Genomic DNA, 23,120 nt, shown 5'->3' with positions numbered 1-23,120 from the left:
GTTAACATTCATTGTCATTTAGGTTTTGAATGATACCTGTAAAATTGACAGTCATATGCCTATTCGTGTTCTCCTATGTAGGCTGAACACTGGTATACTGCTACATATACATTGAACAAAGTACCACTGCTATCGTGCTGTTAAATTTTCAATTGAACATCTCTGTCATTTTCTTGATGAAAATGATTATATTAAAAAGATATAAATCTTGCCCACACTATCCTTTCTTTACAGTTCAAACGAATATATGCTGTCAACGTAATAAAAGCGAATTTCTCCTGAGGATATGTATAGTTTATAAATCAAATCGGTTCTAATTAATTATTCAAGGCTAAATGTATTGGGCGAAAGGGGTTGGTCAAGTTAATTGATTAATTATTTTCTGAATTAACGTATATATTCCCATAATAACAATCGCTCTCTGTTAGAAGATCAGATATCAAACGTAAGTACATTTATATTTATAATACAATACACGCTTTGTTTGGGTTGCTTACTCAATTTGGACAATATAAGGAAATATAAACTACCGACGTACAGGTGTGAGTTTTTGGCTAGCTGCAAAAAACATGTTTCATTCACAAATTATCGTTGAAAAGGAGAGGTACCTAATTGGAAAATGACATTTTACATTCGTGTCTATGATTGATTTAGTTTAAAATTTTATGTTGTCAGGTTCGATAAACTTCAGCATTTGAATTGTGATTGGAGCTCGATATTGTTTCTTTATTTTTGTTAACTTTTCAAATTGTTTGATTCGTCATAAAATTGAGCTAAACATTGATACCTCAATTTGTATCGTTTTGCAGTTATCAAAAGAAGGGTTAAAGTTCATAATCTGATTATGTAAGAAATCAAACATTTACCTCCGATCTAAATAGTATTGAGGTAAATTATATATAAAAACGTTCTTAAAAACGTGTAGATTATAATTCTATGAAACAGTTTCAAATACGTTTACATTTCATCATAATTATTATCATGTAGATAAGAAGCGAGGATTATTAAATGATTAAAATAATTCCATATTATATAACACGTAGTAGCTACATAGAAAAAGTAGGATGTTGTATCCTTTTTAAAACTAATGAAAAAAGTAAAATCACAAAAATACTGAACTCAGAGGAAAATCCAATCGAAAAGTCCATAATCACATGGCAAAATTAAATGACTAAACACATAAAAAACGAATGGACAAGAACTGTCATATTTCTGACTTGGTACAGGCATTTTCAAAAGTAGAAAATGTTAGATTAAACCTGGTTTTAAAGCGCTAAACCTCTCACTTTGTTGACAGTCTCATCAAATTACGTTATATTTACAATGAAGCGTGAACTAAAACAGACATAATAAATGATATAGTCAAAATTGTGGTACCTGCTTAAAATAAATTGTAAATGAAATAAAAGATTATTTCTTATGAAAATGAAAAATTAGGTTATATAAAAATGCGACATATGTTATAATTGTCGTCGCTTTACATGAGAACTCATACGGGTACCACATTTTAATTAGGATCTGCCTGCTCTTTCGGAATACCTGAGATCATCCCTCGTTCTTCGATTAGTCCATGTTGCTGAGTCCTTATTGTCTTAGTTGTTTTTTGTATAGTTGTTTGTCTGTTGGTAGTTCTTTTTCGTTTTTGCCATGTCATTTTCAATTCCTTTTCTATGAGTTTGATTATTCGTTTAGAATCTTTCGACTCTCTGTCAAACCCTCTGCCCGGTAAAAAATCGATAAAATCTAAAATAAGTAAACGTAGGATAGGATTGGTCAAAGAATAAAAATATTTTTTGAATAAGAAATAACATTTTTGAATGTATTTGAGGCACACGATGAAATCAGGATAAATATGCTCTGTATCGATCTGGTGAGTTAGGCATTTTTCAACTTTCATAGTTTGTTTTTCGTGTTGTATTTTTACAACCCTGTCAGAGTGTAAGGTTCAACATTGTATAATTCTTTATGTACGTGTTCCAAGATAGGGGTGTCTAAAAGAGTGATTATTATATTTTCATATTTGTTTTTCGGTTAACACATTTTAAATTATTTTTGTTCTTGTATTTTTAAGTTGCACCACTGCCCAATGCTAGGTGGAGGGTTGGGCACCCTAATAACATGTTTGACTCCGCAATATCCTTTATATTTTCATGGTCAAAACCAGGAGTCTATAATCAAAATTAAAATAACAAAAATACCGAACATCGAGGAAAATGCAAAACGGAAATTCCCTTGTCAAATGTATAAGTCAAGAGCTCAAACGCATCAAACGTGGATAACAACAGCCATATTGCTGACTGGCAGTTTCATATATAGAAAATTAATTTAAAATACCATTACTCTAAAACATAATTATTTGTCTGAACTAACATTTAACTTAGCAAAAAGCAAAATCACAAAAAAAATCTGAACTCCGAGGAAAATTAAAATAGGAGAGTCCTTCATCAAAAGGAAAAATCAAAACCTCAAACACATCACAAAAATTGATAACAATTGTCATATTCCTGCCTTAGTACAGGCATTGTCTGATATAGAAAATTGTGGCTTAAACCGGGTTTTCATAGCTAGCTAAACTAACTTGTATGACAGCAAAAATTGTATGTACTGGTATGTATATATTCTAAGAAGAAGAAACTTGAAACTTATAAAATGTAGGTAGTTTGGTCTATATAACATGGTTCATCTCGTCCTATATCAATGATGTGTTTGAAAAACATTCTGTATAACGTAAATGTATAGCAATGAATATTGTAAGACACTATGGTAACTAATTTATATCCCAGTAAACATACTAAGGCTGAATAATGACGAGATCTAGTTTTAGGAGGTGAGCTAGAAGGAAAGTTTGAAATGATATTAAGTTTTTTCTTGATATTATAATCACTATAAGATCTATAACTATAGCATGGTTACAAAATCTGATAAAAGGAAATAATCAAGTTCAGGCGACATAAAAAAAACAAATTCCCTAAATAAACTCAAAGATTGAGAACCATGGGCGTCTCTGTTTCCAAAATTCCAAAACAAACATAACCTCAAGTTAACTTACGTGTTGTAGACAAAATATTAAGATGCATTTCACAAAACCTATATTAATGTGACGTCTTATTCCTTTAATAATTATGATTGATACCTGGTACCTTTGATAACTAATTTATGAATTAGTATGTATATCAAATTGTCATCTTATATCACTTGTTAAATAACACACAGTATTCGAAATCAGGTTTGAACACCAAATAAAATACAATATCATACGTCGAGTCAATAAAGAAAACAAGAAGGCAGAATGCTAAAGAATAAAACAAGGAATATGGACTCACCAATCAACCAAATTATAAACATAAATATTGAGAAACTTGAATAAATAAAGGCAACAGTACTATACCGCTGTTCGAAACTCATAAATCGATAGAAAAAAAATCGGGTTACACACTAAAACTGAGGGAAACGCATTAAATATAAAAGGAGAACAACAACACAACATTAAAATGTAACACACACAGAAACGAACTAAGCATTAGACAAGACCAATTTGAATGTGTATGTGCTTCCTTGAAATGTACGCAGTATCAGTTCCTGGCATCTTTCAGTGTGATATTTGTGTTCACATTTGGTGTAAAAGACTGATGGAGTACACCTTACACTGATATAGACGTATATTTTGCTTGTCCTGTTTTGAAGTTATATTTTTCTATTGGATTTGGATATTACCAGCCGGAATAGTTAAAAACGCTTTCCTAACAGTAATGTAAGTTTTATTACTGACATTTTTGCAAAAATAATGACTTTATTTGATGTTTTGTGAACTTTACTTCTTCATGTGTAAATATTGAGGTACGAAGCAGGGATATTATAATGGAGAAATTACCAAAACCATTATTTGCGCTTATTAACAGTATTGTAGACGAATATGAACATTTTACTTGGAATTCGAATTACCTAGGTGATAAAATGAGAATTTCGTTGATTTGGACCAGAGGTGAATTGGTGAATGTAAACAAAAGTGTAAAGTATAAGTCGAGATCCAACAAAGATAGGGACACTAAACGGTTAAAAACGTGGCAAGATAAAATAATAGAGAATACACAAAACGACGACGATCTAGACACTAGTGACATAGAAAGCGATAGTTCGGAGGAAGATATGAGTGAATCAAGTGATGAAAATGAACAAATTGACAAGGTAGATATCCCGCTGGAAGCCCCCGAAAAAGTAAATATTAGACCTGTAGCGAAAATTACTCACCCGGTAGGAGTGTCTATTAATAAGTCAATCAATAAAAGCAATCATGAATCGCCACCAGAAAAAAGAGTGTGTCGTAGTTCGATATGTGGACCGAGTGTGGAAGTTAAAAAACAAAGTGTACACACAAATATAAAGGAATGTGAAAGTGTAGAAATAGATGACGAAATAAAAACAGTCGCTTCCAAATCGATAATTACCGGGAACAGTCCGTGTAACGATAGCCATTATCAGAAAATAGTGTTTAACAGACGACCAGAAGGTGATCTCGTATTAGGAAAAATTAAAAAGAGAGATACAATAGTTATTTGTAATACAACAAAGCAGAAAATTAATCATGTGAATCTTGATACGAACAAATCAGATTATGAAGACACAATGTTTTATATTAATAGATTTAGAGATTTGAGAAAAACGGACGATGAAGCTATAAGTAGTTATGTTTTTCATGTTCCGAAATTAGAAAGATACGCGGAAGTTAACAAACTTTGTCCGTGGTGTTTTGTGAAATGAACAGTTATTGGAAAAAACAAGATCCGTTTCATGCGTGAATTAACTCTTTAATTGTATTGTTTATTATGTATCAAAATTAAGGTTTGGAAACCAACCTATTTTTGTTAGGACTTAAAACTATGAGTTAAATATAACATTTGCGTATGCTAACATCTTGTGTATTTTTTCTTGTAATAGTTCAAAGGCTATTTTATTGTTTTATAAATAAAAATGAAAATATAAAAAAAAGAAAGTATAATTATACAATTAGTTTACTATAGGATATATTGATTAAATAGTTACATTGATATAATCAGTTTAGTATATGACATTTTGAAGACTAAGAGTAAATGAGCGATTTGTTGACTTAGAGTAAATGAGCGATTTGTTGGGTTTTTTTCTTTTCAGGGAAAAATGACAATAATTGATATAAATGTTTTATATATGTGTAATTGTAATCTGTGATATGTATATAGAAGTGAGATTATAATAAAGATAAAAAAAAAAAAAAAAGACACAATTACCAATATATTGAAATTAGAAAATACGTTGAACGACAAACGACAAAATTATTTTAATCGAGTAGAGGTAACCATTTGTGGATTCTTAGAAATTCTATAGAACTGCTTGACAAATTTAAAATTCAGGTCTATTTCTGAAATTAATTCTAAGATACTTTTGATTTTTTAACCCTATATGCCAACATTCCCTACGTGAAATTATAAAATTGTTTTGTGTAAACATTGAACGTCAAAATAACTTCCTATGTGACGTATAATAAGCAATAACTGATAGATGTTTGTGTGCTTTTTTTGTAAATAACAGCAACAGTAGTATAAAGTAAAATCACAAAAATACTGAACTTAGAGGAAGATCAATTGGGAAAGTCCATAATCACATGGCAAAATCAAATAACAAAACGCATCAAAAACGAATGGACAAAAACTGTCATATTCCTGACTTGGTACAGGCATTTTCAAATGTAGAAAGTGGTGGATTAAACCTGGTTCTATAGCGCTAACCCTCTCACCTTAATGACAGTCTCATCAATTTCCGATAGTTTTACATTGATGTGTTAAATAAACAGACACAATAAATATAATAGTCAAAATATGGGTACATTAGTCATCATCGTTTAACAATTTTAAAAGGAACAATTTAACAGAACACAAAAACATCTACTATCTACGAACACATTTATTGATTTGAGTGTCTGACGTCAGAAAATTTTATACGTCATATAAATTTGTCGTTCAATGTACGTACAAACAATTTTAAAATTTTCATGGGAATGTTAGCATACAGGGTTAAAAAATCAAAAGTATGTAAGAATAAATTTCAGAAATAGACCAAAAGTCCAAAAGTTATATATAGAATTTATTAGAATCCAAAAATAGTTAATTCCACTAAGCGATTGAATAATTTTGACGTTTGTGGTTCAACGTATAATGTAATTCATAATAGAAATATATCATAATGACATATAAATAGAACAATATCATACTGACGGGTATACCGCTGTTCAAAACTCATAAATCGATTGATAAAAAATCGGATTCCGGTTTACAAACTAAAACTGCGGGAAACGCATTAAATATAAGAGGAAAACAACGATACAACATTAAAATGTAACACACACAGAAATTAACTAAGCATTAGGCGAACTCCGATGAGATTAACAAATATAACAAATATAACATCAAAACTAAATACATGAATTTAGTGTAAATTTTTGTGTTTTAAGATTGTAACACAGTAATGACTGCTGTGCCCCTATTTTGACTATTTTATTTAGTATGTCTGTTTTGTTCACACATCGTTGTAAATATAACGGAATTTGATGAGACTGTCGGTCGTAAAAGTGAGAGGTTTGGCGCTATAAAACGAGGTTCAATCCACCATTTTCTACATTTGAAAATGCTTGTACCAAGTCAGGAATATGACAGTTGTTTTGGCTTTGATTTTGCCACGTGATTACTAGGTACTTTCCGATTGAATTTTCCTTGAAGTTCAGTATTTTTGTGATTTTACTTTTGACTTGTAGATCGAACTTAAAAAAATAACTCTTATCTCTCCCGTGTACCTCTATATTATTCTCAGAACAAGTCCCAGCCCGATGTCAGAAAAAGTTTTCATAAAAAACTAAAACAAAACATGACAAGGACAATCATATATTAACAAAATACAACAAACTGTTACTGACATGCTAATTCTAGACTTCAATTTGTGTCTTTTCTATATTCAAATTAACCATAATGAACTCATTAGAGGTTTATTATTATATCATCATAAATTATACGAAACGAACATACCCGTGTCATTCCAAAAACTGATTTTAGAATAAATGCAATGACCCTATCATGAATCAATAGCAATTCAAAAAGGACATCTTGAATGACTTGACTACATGAACGTAACTAAATCCCTTTGTTAAAAAGTCTGTGTTAGGGTTTTATTAGCTTTTGATGTTAATGACTACATATTTATGCTTTATATAGGCTTTTACCATAAACGATTGCATATGAAATACCTGAACATAGATGATGTCTGCACGTTGATTTATATTTACGAATTATGTCTTTATAACGATTATAAACTTTAACAAAAGTTTGACTAGCTTATGATACCGGAAACCCTGGTGTAATAGGTTTCAGTATAACCAGGTTTGTTTCGTTAAAATCAAATACGTTGGTATAAGGGCAAGCAAATCTAACACGTTGAGATATATCAACACAAAACAAAAGAATCGCTCATTGTTATTATTAGCTTCAAAGAAGTTTAAAAATAAATCAAATCTTCATAGTGCATAAACTGAAGTCGTCATTAGTGACAGCCAAAAACGCATTCATATATCTAAAATGATTCTAAAATGATTGAAACCGAAGTTATTTCGATTGGTCATAACTTATTTTAAACGTAAACTCTATAGAGTTAACGCATGTTGTGTAATTAAAATTCATTTGCAGTTATTAATATAATAAACTCATCATAGATACCAGGATTGAAATTTTATATTTACGCCAGACGCGCGTTTTGTCTACAAAAGACTCGTCAGTGACGCTCGGATCAAAATTTTTAAAAAGGCCAAATAAAGTACGAAGTCTAAACATTTTCTAGGCGAATATCTATGTGGTTAAAAAATTCAATGTGTTGATGTATGAATCATATTAGACACACTTATGGTCAAACGTTTTGATGAATGTCACAGTGAATTTGTTATAATTGTAAGGTAAAAGGCTGCATGAGTGGATAACAAAATAAATTCATAGTTGGATGACCTCAGGTATACTGGTTTGGAACTCTTTTAAAATAAAAACAAAAACAGTCAAACTTAGGAACGTAAACTAATCTGTATTTGGCAAAACCTTTCGGATTTTTTTACCCTCAATGCTTATCAACTTCGTTCTTTATTCAATCTGTTTTATGTTAACGTAACTTATTAGTCTTTTGTAGACAAAACGCGCGTATGGCGCTAATAACAAGCTTTTAAAAAAGGTTTTAACTATCTAAGGAAACATCAACTCAAAATGGTTTCAGAACTTTTTTTAAAGTTCTTTTGGTTTTAACGTTCAGTCGTAATTTTGTGCAACGAACGTACTAGATGACATTTGTATAAGAAACGCGTGCCTCGAACGCTGCAGTCGGTATCATAAGTTTTATTTCTAGATTGCATTATTGATTAATGTTCAATAATATGATATAGCACGTCAACTTAATGTAACGTTTAAAGCATGTAGCAAAACAAAAGTTTCTTTAATTAGGACTATACAATATCTCACCATAAACATTTGCATCTTTCCGGGAAATCTGAAAATTTAAAACCATTTAATAGATTTTACCGTGAATTGGAGTAATTCTCCCAAGATTGACTTCCGGCAATCGTCATATTCAATACATGTTAAACTAAGTCGGAATGATTCTTATAGACAACAATTAAGACTGCATAATTTTGAATTAAATAAGGTGTGTTATGAGGAAGAAAAGTAAGCAGTTTCACCTTTTTACACTCAAATAATCCCACTTATGCGTAATTTTATAAAGCCATAACACCTTATTTAGAAATAAATATCGTTTAAAAGAGATGTGTTTTGTTGAAATTTTACTCTTTTAAGTTTTTGTGAATAAGAAGTAGTGCCACAATAAGGTAAGCTACATTATGCCAACAAATTTTTGTTACGATATGCATCGAACCAAAAAGTAAGTTTTCTAATATATGTTTAGAAAAGAAGATGTAAATGTTCGAAAACTGAGAATATCAAAGTCAGAAAGAGACAAACGTTTTTTTTTTAATCGTTTCATCCTTTTTCTATTTTGATGGGGTTTTTACATTCTTTAAAGAAAAAATACCGGTTATGTACACTTTGAAATACATATGTTAGTTTGCAGAAAAATATCAATTTTGAACAGCGGTATACTACGGTTGACTTTTTTAAAGCATCAACGTAAAATCTTCTTCGTATTATTGAAAGTAGAAAAAAAGATATCAATGAATGTAAGTAATCTTAGATCAAATCAAAGATAAATTTACACGGACATATTTAGCAATTAGAAACATAACTCTCTCGGTTGAAATAAAGAACGATTAACGAATAGACATAACCTACAACAAGTCTAAATAAATGTTATTAAATTTAAAAGTATCCGTACAAAAAGAAAAAATATAAGACGTTTTTACCAGAAAATACTAATTTAGTTTTTGCACCTAAGAAATAAAAACTTGAGCTGTAATTGCCAATTGCACTTTAAATAATTAATAAACTTGAAAGTTATCACAATTGAAAATTAGACAATCATTGAAACGAGAGTATTTCGTAAAAGTTATAAGCCTGGTACCTTTGATAACTATTTACACCACTGTGTCGATACAACAGCCGTTGGACGTTTCGTCCCTAAGGGTATTCCCAGCCAAATAGTCAGCACTTCGGTGTTGACTTGAATATTAATCATATTGTCATTTTTATAAATCTCCTGTTTCAAAACTTTAATTTTTTCGAAAAACTTAGGATTTTCTTATCCCAGGAATAGATTTCCTTAGCCGTATTTGACATAACTTTTTGAAATTTTGGTTTGTCAATGCTCTTCAACTTTGTAGTTGTTTCGCTTATAACTATTTTTATCAGACCGTCACTGACGAGTCTTATGTAGATGAAACGCGCGTCTGGCGTATTAAAATATAATCCTGGTACCTTTGATAACTATATTAGATGAGTTAATTTACAACCTGTTGGTAGATAACACTGCTGGTTGATATTTCCTTCATTATTATTATCACCAGCCTAGTAGTCATCATTTCTCTGTTGCCATGCATCGTTTTAATATGAACATAATTATGAATTGCCTGTTAAGCATATTTTAACGCAATACTTAAGCATTTTCAACCCAAGGAATAAAATTGAAAATGGAAAAGGTAAAATCACAAAAAATACACGAAAATCTAATCGGAAAGTCCATAATCACATGGCAAAATCAAATGAAAAACACATCATTATCGTATGGACAAGAACTGTCATATTCCGAACTTGGTACAGGCATTTTCAAAAGTAGAAAATGGTGGATTAAACCTGGTTTTATAGCGCTAAACCTCTCACTTTGTTGACAGTCTCAACAAATTCCGTTATATTTACAATGATGCGTGAACTAAATAGACATAATTAATAAATAAAATAGTCAAAATATGGGTACAGCAGTCATCATCGTGTAACAATTTTAAAGGAACAATTTAACAGAACAAACAAAACATCTATCTACAAACACATTCATTGATTTGCGTGTCTGACGTTAGAAAATTTTATACGTCACATATTTTTGTCGTTCAATGTTTATACAAACAATTTTAAAATTTCGCATGGGCATTGTTAGCATACAGGGTTAAATAATCAAAAGTATGTAAGAATTAATTTCAGAAATAGACCGAGATTTAAGATATTCCAAAAGTTCTATAGAATTTATAAGAATCCACAAATAGTTCATTCCACTACGCAATTGAATAATAGAAAATGGGAAATAGTTTACTGAAACTCTATTTTACAATCCTTTCGGAATTTTTTGTCCTCAATACTCTCTCCTTTTGTGATTTATTTTGGCTTTTATAAACTTTATTGGTTCGACCGTCACTAGTGAGTCTTTTTCGTTGACATTTCGTCCGGCGTACAAATTTGTCAGCCTGGTATATGGCAAGATTATTGCTAAAGTAACCTCTTATGTATATTTGCTGATTCAGCGTTATTGAAGAGATGCGAAAACAACATCGCCAAAAACTGGAATGAGCTCTGGTGAGCTAGAAAGAAGATTTTTTTTTCATTTGTTAGAGAGTCATTATCGTTTTTCTGGATTGACCTTCTGCAGCAGAACTTAAAACGAAATGTAAAGCTACAATTATTATTTTCTTTTATGGCACAAAAACAAACAAAGGCAACAGTATTATACCACTGTTCGAAAGTCATCAATCGATTGAGAGAAAACAAATCCGGGTTACAAACTAAAACTGAGGGAAACACATCAAATATAGGAAGAAACCAACATAACAACAGAAACAAAAAATAAAAAACAATGCAACACACAGAGAAACGAACTATAAGGTAACAAACTGCCATTTTAACAAAACATGTTCAGCAGGAAATTAATAATAGTAGTCACCACGCTGAAGTTACTTTTGCTTGAGAGTTATGAATCCAAATCCTAGCTTGAGAAACAGGAATATCACATGTTGATAAAATTTGAACAGTTAGTGATATCAGGTGAATTAAATAACAATTTGGGGCGAAAATAGTCAGTTATATCACCTAAACTGAATCTTTATGAAAAGGTAAAATAACAAACATACCGGACTGTGAGGAAAATCCTCAACAGAATTTCTAAGCGTATGACAAAATCAAAATCTCAAACAAATGGATAACAGTTGTCATATTTCTGGCTTGGTATAGCCATTTTCTTGTGTCGAAATCTGGTTTTGTAGCTAACTAAACATCTATCATGTATAACATTCGCATAAAATTCAATTATACTGACAACAATTTGTGAACAAAACGATTACATTTTTACAAAGTCGCAGCTGCAAGCTCTTAATGGCAAACTAAACATTTTTTTAGCTTAATTTAGGAGTGTGAGGTTTTATTAAAGAAATTATGTGGAAGCTATTATCCTAATTGGTTATTGATAACCATATGTTTGTTTTTAAATAACCTTGGTTCTAAAGTGCAAAATAATCCTCGTACAGTTCTATTTCAACTGTTATTGTGTTGGTTAACCCACTTTTAATGACCTAAACCTTTCCTTTAGCTATATGTTTACCAAATTTAATCTCTTTTCAACGAACTATCAATTATTTCAAACAATCCCTAAGAATAATGGTGATTATGATTCCTCCACTTTATTTTAAATTTAACAAGTGTAAACGTATTACTTTTTTAATCGTTTCTAACCCTATTCAATATAAAATGATATAAAAAGCTATAAGTGAATGATAAAATCATCATCCTGTCAATTGATAAATGTTCTTAACTGTTAACACTCCTGTAACTTATGGTATCAGCTATTACAAGCAGGAAACGGTCAACAGTTGGTTATTGATCAATTAGTTCTGAGATATCCATGAATAAAATAAAAAAAACGGATGTACAATCGGTCAACAATTTTGTTATTTCCATTTCAAGTATACTAAATAATGACAAATATATGTTTGATAATTGGTCCTAAGCGATTATAAGATAACAGGTAAATGACATACCCGAATCAACGCTGATTTTATAATCTTCTGTATCTATATTACTAAAATGATGAGGTCCAATTTGTCAGCCGTCATCACGTAAAAACGATGAATCAAAGAATTCAACTTTATATATAACTAATATAGTACAATGGTGTTGAATAAAAATTACACCACTCCAGGACCCTTTGTTTTCCACGTAATTAATATTGCCAATAATTAAGAAGTTCCGGATCGAGTCCGACACCGATACCAATAGTATATTCAACTGTTACTTATTACCTTATCTGTACGTTCCGCATCTGACAGGCGCACCACCAAACGGTGTATTTGGAATTTTGCTGGATACTGTTGAGTAAAAAATACTCCATTCCAGGCCCTTTTGTTTTCCAAATTATTAATATTACCAATAATTGACAGGTTCCAGGTCGACGGGTTCAAACAGAAAGATTTTGAAAGCAGAGAAAACTGTGCATCTTATAATCGGCATGACTTTATCAGATGACAATACCAATACTAAAATAAGGCATACGCATAGTTATATACTTTAATTCAGTCACGGACCCGCGATATCACGGGTGTGTTCTAGTATGTTATAATTGATCCTAAGTGATTATAAAAAAAACCACTAACTATATGAACATACAATATTCATCGTATATAAAATGAATTTTTTTAACATGCGTATATAAAAAAAATCTAAGGATAACTTGATGACAATTAAATAACATTTTTTTGTTTTTTCACTTTATCAAAAATGAGGATATTGTTTGTTTTATTTTTTAGATTCCTATGCATGAAATTGTCTTGTGTCAAAATATTGTCGTGATGATAAATATATGAAACCATCGAAATGAACCGATTAATTTTCTGAATGACATTTTTCGAGAAATTGTTTAAAATATTGTAGAAATAAAACAAATATGTTGCAGACAACAGAAAATCGTAATAACTTTCAAAGAAACAAGTGGATTTTTTTTGTAGTTTTGTTTAAGATGGTTTTTGTGACAGTCGGTTGCACTCATTTCAATTTATGAAATAAGAATTAATGAAATGGAAAAATACATTTCATAATGGATTCTACTGTATAGTTATCTAAATGTTCCGGATATGAAGACGATATAATTTTGAATTCCAGAACATTTAGGAAGCATACATTTCCGTCAACTGCTTCGGCATAATGATGGAAGAACGCTCAGGAAGAACGCAATGATGTTTATGAAATATTTAATACTCGATCGGTTATATACGTGACAGTATTATAATATACCTTGTCAGACGTGTACGTATGTAGTAGTTTGTACTTTGATATTCTCCAGTAATTGTTTTTGCCTGTAGATATCGCATGTTCTTCAACTTTGTACTTTTTTGGCTTTGTAAATATTTTGATATGAGCGTCGCTAATGAGTCCTATGAAGACGAAACGCGCGTCTGGCGTACTAAATTATAATCATGGTACCTTTGGTACCAAATTTCGAGCTCGAACGTTTCATTATCGCTTCCATATCTCGTTTATTCTTTTAGTTTTTGTTTCTTGTATTACTTTTAATTTACATGAAATATTAAGGATTTTTCAACCCCAGGAAAAGATTACCTCACGTCCTGAAAATCACATTCGGAATTTCGGGTCCTAAATGCTTTTCAACTTCGTTTTTCATTTCGTCGGATAAAAACAATTTTCGCATGAACTTCATTTAAATTCATTTGATTGACAGGTATATTTCGTGATTTATTTATTATACGATGGTCAAATAAACACTAACTTAATTGATAAATGCATTATTGATTCTATTATAAGTTCATCTGAAGTCCATTTCGATTATTTACAGATTTTAACCAACACTATTACCATGACAACGGTACTGACTTCCATACTAGTAGTGTTTGGATTTAGCATGGTGCTGAGTGTTCCCGCCAGGAGATCTTCATTGACAATGAGATTTGGTGAACGACAGAAAGGTGGTCGTCTGCCCTACCGATTGAGAGAATTTGACAACAATAATGATGGTGCATTAGACAGAAAAGAATTATCCGAGTATTTTAAGTCAACGTTTGATAATCATGACCACATTCCACAAAATGTAGAGGAAGCGTTTTATGTCCTGGATGTAGATGATGACGATTTTATTAATGTTTTTGGTAGGTAAAATACTGACACCATTTTTTTGGTTTTCATCTGGTTTGCAATTTGTAATAATCAAAAATAATTATATGTTAAATACGTGGTTTCCTCTAAAACCTTTATTTCAATGGGTTTTATGGGTTTGTAAAGACAGCATTGAAAAAATGACATTTCTGAGCAATAAAGAAATAAGAGATTACAAAACTTTGAATGTTTAAAAAAACTAAGGATTTTCTTATGCCAGGAATAGATAACCTTAGCCGGCACAACTTTTTGGAATTTTGGATTCCCAATGCTCTTCAACTTTGTACTTGTTTGGCTTTATAATATTTTGATATGAGCGTCACTGATGAGTCTTACGTAGACGAAACGCGCGTCTGGAGTACTAAATTATAATCCTGGTACCTTTGATAACTATTTGATGTGTTTGGGTTATTGATTTTGCCTTTGAATTACGGACTTTCCATTTTGAATTTTCCTTGGAGTTCGGCATTTTTGTCATTTTAATTTTTATACTTTACCTCAGCGGAGATAAACATTAAGAAAAAGAGAGGCGAAAGGTATCAGAGGTAAATTCAAACTCATAAATCAAAAATAAACTGACAACGCCATGGCTAAAAGGAAAAATTCAAAAAGACAAATAATAGCACTCAAGACACAACATAGAAAACTAAAGTCTAAGAAACACAAACCCGACCAAACCTGGGGGTGATCTTAGATAAACATGAACAAAAGTTGTACTATAAAACAAATTACACAAAATGATATACTGGCTTTCAACCAATTAAAATCAGAGATACTTATGTCAGGCGAAAATATTAAGCAAATACATGTCATGCGTACTGCAGTTTGTAACTGAACAATTATATATCGAATATTTTCTGTTTTTATGATGACGATTATTGGCCATGTGTGACATGTATGCATGTATGTTAAAAATAAAAACATGTGTTCCGAAAAAGCAAAGAAACTGGTATCATACGTTTACAACTTCGACTTTGTAATATCGCTTCTTGTTTGAGGCTTCTAGTGTCAAAAGGTTGATTCCGGGCTTTTTGTAGGTCGACTATCTTAGCCCAGTGGTTTCCTTTTCTCCATAGCATGCAAATTAAGAAAATAATACATAAAAAAAGACTTTAAAGTTGAAGGATATTTTCACGAAATTATGTTTCTTTGTTTTAACTATATTTATAACTCCCTCACCCTTTTTTAGCCAAATCGGACTGTATTGTTATGTCGGGAATGGTTACCTAGAGTACTGATATTTCCTTTTGTTATGTCGGGAATGGTTACCTAGGGTACTGATATTTCCTTTTGTTATGTCGGGAATGGTTACCTAGGGTACTGATATTTCCTTTTGTTATGTCGGGAATGGTTTCCTAGAGTACTGATATTTCCTTTTGTTATGTCGGGAATGGTTACCTAGAGTACTGATATTTCCTTTTGTTATGTCGGGAATGGTTACCTAGGATACTGATATTTCCTTTTGTTATGTCGGGAATGGTTACCTAGAGTACTGATATTTCCTTTTGTTATGTCTGGAATGGTTACCTAGGGTACTGATATTTCCTTTTGTTATGTCGGGAATGGTTTCCTAGAGTACTGATATTTCCTTTTGTTATGTCGGGAATGGTTACTTAGGGTACTGATATTTCCTTTTGTTATGTCGGGAATGGTTTCCTAGTGTACTGATATTTCCTTTTGTTATGTCGGGAATGGTTACCTAGGGTACTGATATTTCCTTTTGTGATGTCGGGAATGGTTACCTAGAATACTGATATTTCCTTTATCAATCCACTTTGTTACTCACCTGAAATGATGACAATTGACAACTTGTAACAAAGAATCATATTTATGATAATGGTCCTTTATTTTTTTATTTTTCAGAAGCCCAGCCTTTAGAAAATTTATGAAGAGAACAGTTATGTTTTGTGAATGAACCTGAATTATGCTCACTTCATACATCAACCTACATTTCATCATTATATTTGACTTTTTCTATACATCGGTTATTGTGATGATATTCAACGTGTACAATCATCGAGTTCTTAATAAATGAAGAGATAAAAGAATTACGTGTAAATGTGTTAATTTAGTTATGAGTTAATACTGATCAAAGATACCAGATTTATTATTTAGCACATCAGACGCATGCTCTGTTTAAATACCACTCACCGGAGCTTTTCAATAAGGTTGGAGTCGAGTGCAGACTTTCTGTTGAAATAAGTCCTTCAAATGGGAAAACAACTGCGTTCATGTATATTCAAATATCTTGATAAAGTCAATTTCAAAGAACTACCTGTTAAAGTATGATCTGTCTCAATCTAATAGTAACAATGAAATGAATCTTAGTTATTTTTAACTTCTTAAAGTTATCATAATCAATGCTGTTTTGCTCCATAAACATAGGAATAACTTGATTTTTGGACAACAATGTCAAATGTATTATAACAATTTCGAGTAAACAAAATTACTAGAGGTTTTCTTGTTTGCCAACACATTTGCAACTTGTTTTTCAACAAACAATCAGTATTTCCATGCGAACTGACTGAGTTCCACTTCTGTAATTTTGTCCTTAATTCATATGAGACAGACTTTGTACATGAGGTTCTAAGGAAGAATGAAAAAGCATAACGTATTATATCTTAACTTCACGTCCGCTATAAAATAAAAAACTGTCCTCTCAGAATAATTCAAAGTTTAGTGACAATACTAAAAGCGTCTATTTCTTTACAACATGAAATGTGGGAGATACAGCTAAGTAAGAAATGGAAATTGTGTTTCATTGCCGATTGTGAACTTTCCATGGTATTTTATACGACTGTCAAACAAGTGAGAGGTTTGGCTAGCTATAAAACCAGATAATACGAAACTGCCTGTACCAAGTCAGCAGTATGACAGTTGTTGTACATTCGTTAGATGTTTTTGAGATTTTGGCTTTGCCTTTTGATTAGCTGTAGGGACTTTCCGTTTTTTGGATTTTCCTCGGAGTTCACTATTGCTGTGATTTTAATCATTCAATGTATAGGTGGTGTTAAATAGCAGCGCCTGCATATTGAGTATATAATTTCTAGTTGATACAATATTATCTAGCATTTCATAGATAGAGGGTTGTGGTTTACTATAAACTATTAAAGAAAGAGTTCAAAGTGGTGAAGTTAAAGTCCCTATCGACAAAAATGTTTACAAGTTGGTTGACGGTTATAAACTACTGTTCACTGATGACGATGGAAATGTTCTTGTCGTAAAAAGTTAATCAAAGAGCTGAAAGCTCTGAGGAAAAATGACGCCACTGCCTCTAATACATGTAATATTGGGATATGTTTTATGCAAGTCTTGATTTTCACATACCGTAATAAGTTTAACATTACAACATGTCTCGTAAGCATATAATTGATATTCGTATATATATGTGTGTGTGAAGTGAAGATGACAACTGACTGGGTTATTTTTAATACAAATGAACAGGTCAAGAGTCAAAGACTACCTGAATGATCTACAGTATCCAATGACTACTGGCTGGGTTTTTTTTTCAAAAAAATAGGTCAAGACTACCTGAATGATCTACAGTATCCAATGATTACTAGCTGGGGTTTTTGTACTAATAAATATGTCAAGACTATCTAAATGATCTACAATATCCAATGACTACTGGCTGTTCTTTTTTACATACTAAATAAAGACTACCTCAGTGGCGGATCCAGAAATTTTCACACGTGGGGGCCCACTGACTGCCTAAGAGGGGGTCCGATTCAGTCATGCGTCAGTGATTCCCTATATAAGCAACCAAATTTTTCCAAGAAAAGGGGGGCCCGGTCCCCCTGGACCCCCCTAAATCCGCCTCTGTACCTGAATGATCTAACGTATTCTAAATAAATAAATGTGTAATTTTTTTCTTGCAATTACATTTTTCTAAATCAAGAATACAGACTACTAGTATCCTTTTTAAACCAAATGAATATGAAGAGCCTTTTGTAACAAGCTCTTATACCCCAATAGTCCTATAACATATGACTTCGCATTTTTATTCAATTTTTAAAAAAGTTTTTATACTGATATTTTCATTTTTTATTTTTTTTATTTTGAATGCGAAGTGTGACACATTGATAATAAAATAAATTATCATAACAGTAAATAGAAATAGTAAATGATGCTCCCGAGGTCATATGTTATAGGACTAATTACCCACATACTCATTAAATAAGTTACCAGTGACATAGTTATTTCTGTTACTTGAAGCAAATTCTATTTCTGTAGATTTACACAATAGCATAATATTGTTATACTTGTTTTATTTCACCTTGAAGATTAGACAAATAGGGATACTCCTTTGATTTTTTTATTTCCTGTCAGTCAGGTCCCTTTATATAAAACTTGAAAATTTTCTCTGCCATTCAAAAAGGAATATGACAGTTCTTGTCCATTCGTTTTTGATGCGTTTTGTTTTTTGATTTTGCCATGTGATTATGGACTTTTCAAATTGATTTTCCTCTGAGTTCAGTATTTTTGTGATTTTACTTTTTTTGATAGTATATAACAACTCTGACCATGACCCATACTCGGAGGACCCATATAATTTGATATTCATTCTTTAACCATATATCATAGTAAGCTAGTTTTTTTTATTTTACACTAATCCACAATCTTTCATGTCAAATTTATGTCTCCATTCAAGTTTATGCCATCGAACCATCATGGTATTAAACACAATTCCAAGTAATTATGCTGTTTTAGTGGGTCACCATATATTCAACTTGGGTGGCATTCCAGTTATTGAAATTTGTGTCAGATTGGATAATGAACTAGACCTTTAGGAATTGATCTCATTATTTAATATGGAGCTATAGTATGTGACCCCTACCCGGTAACAAAAATAAACATGCCAAGCGGCAAAATTTATCATCAGAGTGAAGAGAGGATGGATAAGTCTCCAAAATGCTTGCCAAACTGGAACTACAACAAGATCTCCAGACAAGGACGAACAAGGCGTTGAAGCCAAAGTTAGTATTTATGTGAAAGTAGTTGAGGGGCTGATTCACGCTGTTGAACCAGACGAATTCCTCTAAAAAGCATGTCCGAAGAGAACCATAACTGACGAGAAATTCAAAGAATACCACGCAAGAATTATTGTGAAAAAGCAAGTAAAGGGTCAGTAAAGAATAACTCTAACTGTGAGTGTATTGACATTCCAACAAGCAAAACACCGTACAATATTCAAACTTTGTAAGACAGTGATCGCACCGAATCAGCTATACGACACTTTTGTGCACGCATCAAACGTAGAGAGCTTCAAATCTGTTCTCCCGCCCCGCCAATAAATTGGAGATGCTCTCACAAACCGTTGTATTAAAGCCAGCATCGATATCGACAATTTATTCACATGTCATTCAGATACAGTCTGTAGACTCTACTGTATTGTAAACAAAGATTGAGTCGGATTTCCGCTACCCCGATCTGTCTAATAACCAGTAAAAATTAGACCAACACGGACACATTTTATTTTCTTATAAAAAAAGCAGTTGTTTGTAAAACGAAAAGACTATCAAGTTTTCCCCGATTAATTATATATCTTTAATGTTTTAACAATGTTTTAGTTTTACTTCACATAATCAATAAAGGTATAAAAATATATTTATGAGTATCTTAACAACATTGGTTGGTACACTTCGATCTTTTTGGTAATAAGAAGGACCGGAGGTATGTAAACTGGTTCCCGGTTGATTACTACACAAGGATCCGATACAAGCAGATTCCAGTTTGTATGTAAAATAGTAAATACGAAACCAAGCGCGGCAGACGGAGAAATGTAATGGAAAGTAAATACGAACCAAGCGCGGTAGGCAGAGAAATGTAATGGAAGTTCAGGTCAATAGTATCGGAACAAGCCGCTGAAAGCGTCATTTTCCAAAAATCACAAAAATACTGGACTCCACGGAAATTCAAAACTGAAAGTCCCTAATCAAATGACAAAATCAAAAGCACAAACATATCAAACGAATGGACAACAACTGTCATATTCCTGACTTGGTACAGGCATTTTCCTAACCACAATCCTGTCCTCTTTTCTTCGAATTTGTTCTCACGTGATCAACACAAACAAATAGCAGATGCCATCAGAAACTGAGATTTAAATCTCGTTTCCAGTGACATCTGTGAAACCATATACCATAAAGAGGTTATAAATCAAATGATTTGGTACTTTAACTCGAACATATTTTTTTGACATATGACTGAGGGGCTTCACCAAATAATCTCTATGTGAAAACAACGGCAATGCTAATACATATGCATACCAAATATCAACGACCTACCATTTAGGGAACTGATTGAATTTTCCATCTATATATTGGATTCCTAAGCTTCACATGAATCCTTAAAAGGAAAGGTATACTGCAGGTTCTTCCAAATGTTCCACTAAACCCCTTTCTAAAGTTCTTACTGCCATATTAACTGCAGTCAAAGAAGGACTTCAGAAATATCTGAAACTGCATATTCAAGAAGTGGTGTTAATCAGATGTGGATACTCAAAAATTCAAAAGTTAGGCCACACCAATTTAATTTCTTGTTCTACGGAATTTTGGACTCCAAAATTTGGGGCGAGCGAGCGATTTAAAAATTTTAATAAAAAATATTAAATTTGCAAAATTTTGAGGCGAAGCTTGAAAAGTAAAGGCGAGCAATTATAATTTTTTTTTGTAAACATAAAATAGTAGGTTTTGACAATATTATAGCTTGATTTATCACTTGTACTTTGACATTTCTTTAATTTCTGAAGTATTTTTTCCCTGTTCACCAAGAAATAATTAATTCTAGTCTATGTATGTGTGACTGACATTGAGACAATTCTCCATCCAAGTCATAATCAGTTTGGGGACAACCCCTTAATGTAAAAATATCCCTTTTACATGTTTTATGAGGGATCAATATAAGTTATAATATATTTGTTTGTAGAAAAGGGTTCATATTTTCTCAAAGAACTATATATCTATCTGGTATTACATGGTCAAAACATGTCCAAGAATTTTGTAATATTCCTTGACTTTAACCATGTTAACACATATACTTTAACAGTTTAATATTATTCAAAATAAGTGGACCCTTCTTTCAGAAAAAAGTTGTTTAAAATATGATGTAACTCTCCTCTTTTTGAGTAAGTTTTCAAAGGTTTTGTATAGAAGAACTATACAAATCCTTGGTATTTCTATTTCTTTTCTACATCAGTAAAATGACCTCCTTGTCCGAGGGAGGGTTGTTCTCAACCTGATAATAACAAACACAGGTCAAAGTACGGCCTTTTACACAGGGCTTTGATACAGACCAAACAGTAGGCTATAAAGGACCCCAAAATTATTAGCGTACACAATTCGAACAGGAAAACCAACGATCTAATTTATATATCATGTATATCCAAACGAGAAAATACCAATCAACAACATCAACAAACGATAACTGCTGAACGACAGGCCCCTCAATCAATCAGGACAGGTGCATAAACATGCAGCGGCTATGGATAGTTTTGTTTCGCCAGCATACAATATAATTGCAGTTGAAGGCAAATCCTTCAGAAGTTCTTTGTACTTTATTCTAACAACGAACATTTTTTTGATAGGGAATATAAGTAAATGTAAGGGTGAAAGTAACCAATTGTTTGTTCTTTGCAGGTATTTCCGCTGTTATAAATTTATATCAGAGCACTCACGCTTTGGATAAATAGGTTTCATGATGAAACAAATATTCTCACAGATATTTACAAAGTGTGGTGGGTTGCTTTTATGTTTAAAATCGTTATATACAGGTTAGACTGTGATTTTAAAAACAAATGTTGATATCTTTTTATAATATTTACAAAACAAGAATGTGTCCAAAGTACACGGATGCCCCACTCGCACTATCATTTTCCATGTTCAATGGACCACGAAATTGGATAAAAAATATAATTAGGCATTAAAATTAGAAAGATAATATCATAGGGAACATGTGTACTAAGTTTCAAGTTGATTGGACTTCAACTTCATCAAAAACTACCTTGACCAAAAACTTTAACCATGCACTTTCATTTTCTATGTTCAATGGACCGTGAAATTGGGGTCAAAAGTTTAATTTGGCTTTAAAATTAGAAAGATCATATCATAAGGAACATGTGTACTAAGTTTCAAGTTGATTGGACTTCAACTTCTTCAAAAACTACCTTGACCAAAAACTTTAACCTGAAGCGGGACAGACGGACGAACGAACAGACAGACGGACGAACGGACGAACGAACAGACAGACGGACGAACGGACGGACGGACGGACGCACAGACCAGAAAACATAATGCCCCATAATGGGGCATAAAAACGGTGCGGGAAATGGACATGATTACATTTCCGGATGCGGGAAGCGGGAATATAAAAAAAAAAAAAAATCTGTTTTGAAAAAAATAGGTGCGGGCGGGTCCATCGAACAAGGAATCAAATTGGTGTGGCCTTATTAGTGAATTTACAATCTCAATCATTAAAACATTGTACCAACATTAAAACCTTTGATTTATCAACTCTTTATACCACTATTCCACA

The 23,120-nt window shown here is 32.0% G+C and overlaps 1 protein-coding gene across 1 annotated transcript; it reads left to right on the top strand.

Annotated features, from left to right (window-relative positions):
- The first annotated feature begins 8,854 nt into the window (after nt 1-8,854).
- Nucleotides 8,855-16,636, top strand: LOC139522568 (uncharacterized). Its single transcript, XM_071316036.1, has 3 exons — nt 8,855-8,881; nt 14,272-14,581; nt 16,452-16,636. The coding sequence occupies exons 2-3, from the start codon at nt 14,293-14,295 to the stop codon at nt 16,475-16,477; spliced, it is 315 nt and encodes a 104-aa protein (XP_071172137.1). The 5' UTR covers nt 8,855-8,881; nt 14,272-14,292; the 3' UTR covers nt 16,478-16,636.
- The last annotated feature ends 6,484 nt before the right edge of the window (nt 16,637-23,120 follow it).

The sequence above is a fragment of the Mytilus edulis genome, chromosome 5, assembly GCF_963676685.1.
Source record: "Mytilus edulis chromosome 5, xbMytEdul2.2, whole genome shotgun sequence".
NCBI lineage: Eukaryota > Metazoa > Mollusca > Bivalvia > Mytilida > Mytilidae > Mytilus > Mytilus edulis.
The sequence above is the reverse complement of the archived record's forward strand: the minus strand, read 5'-3'. Positions and strand labels throughout refer to the sequence as shown.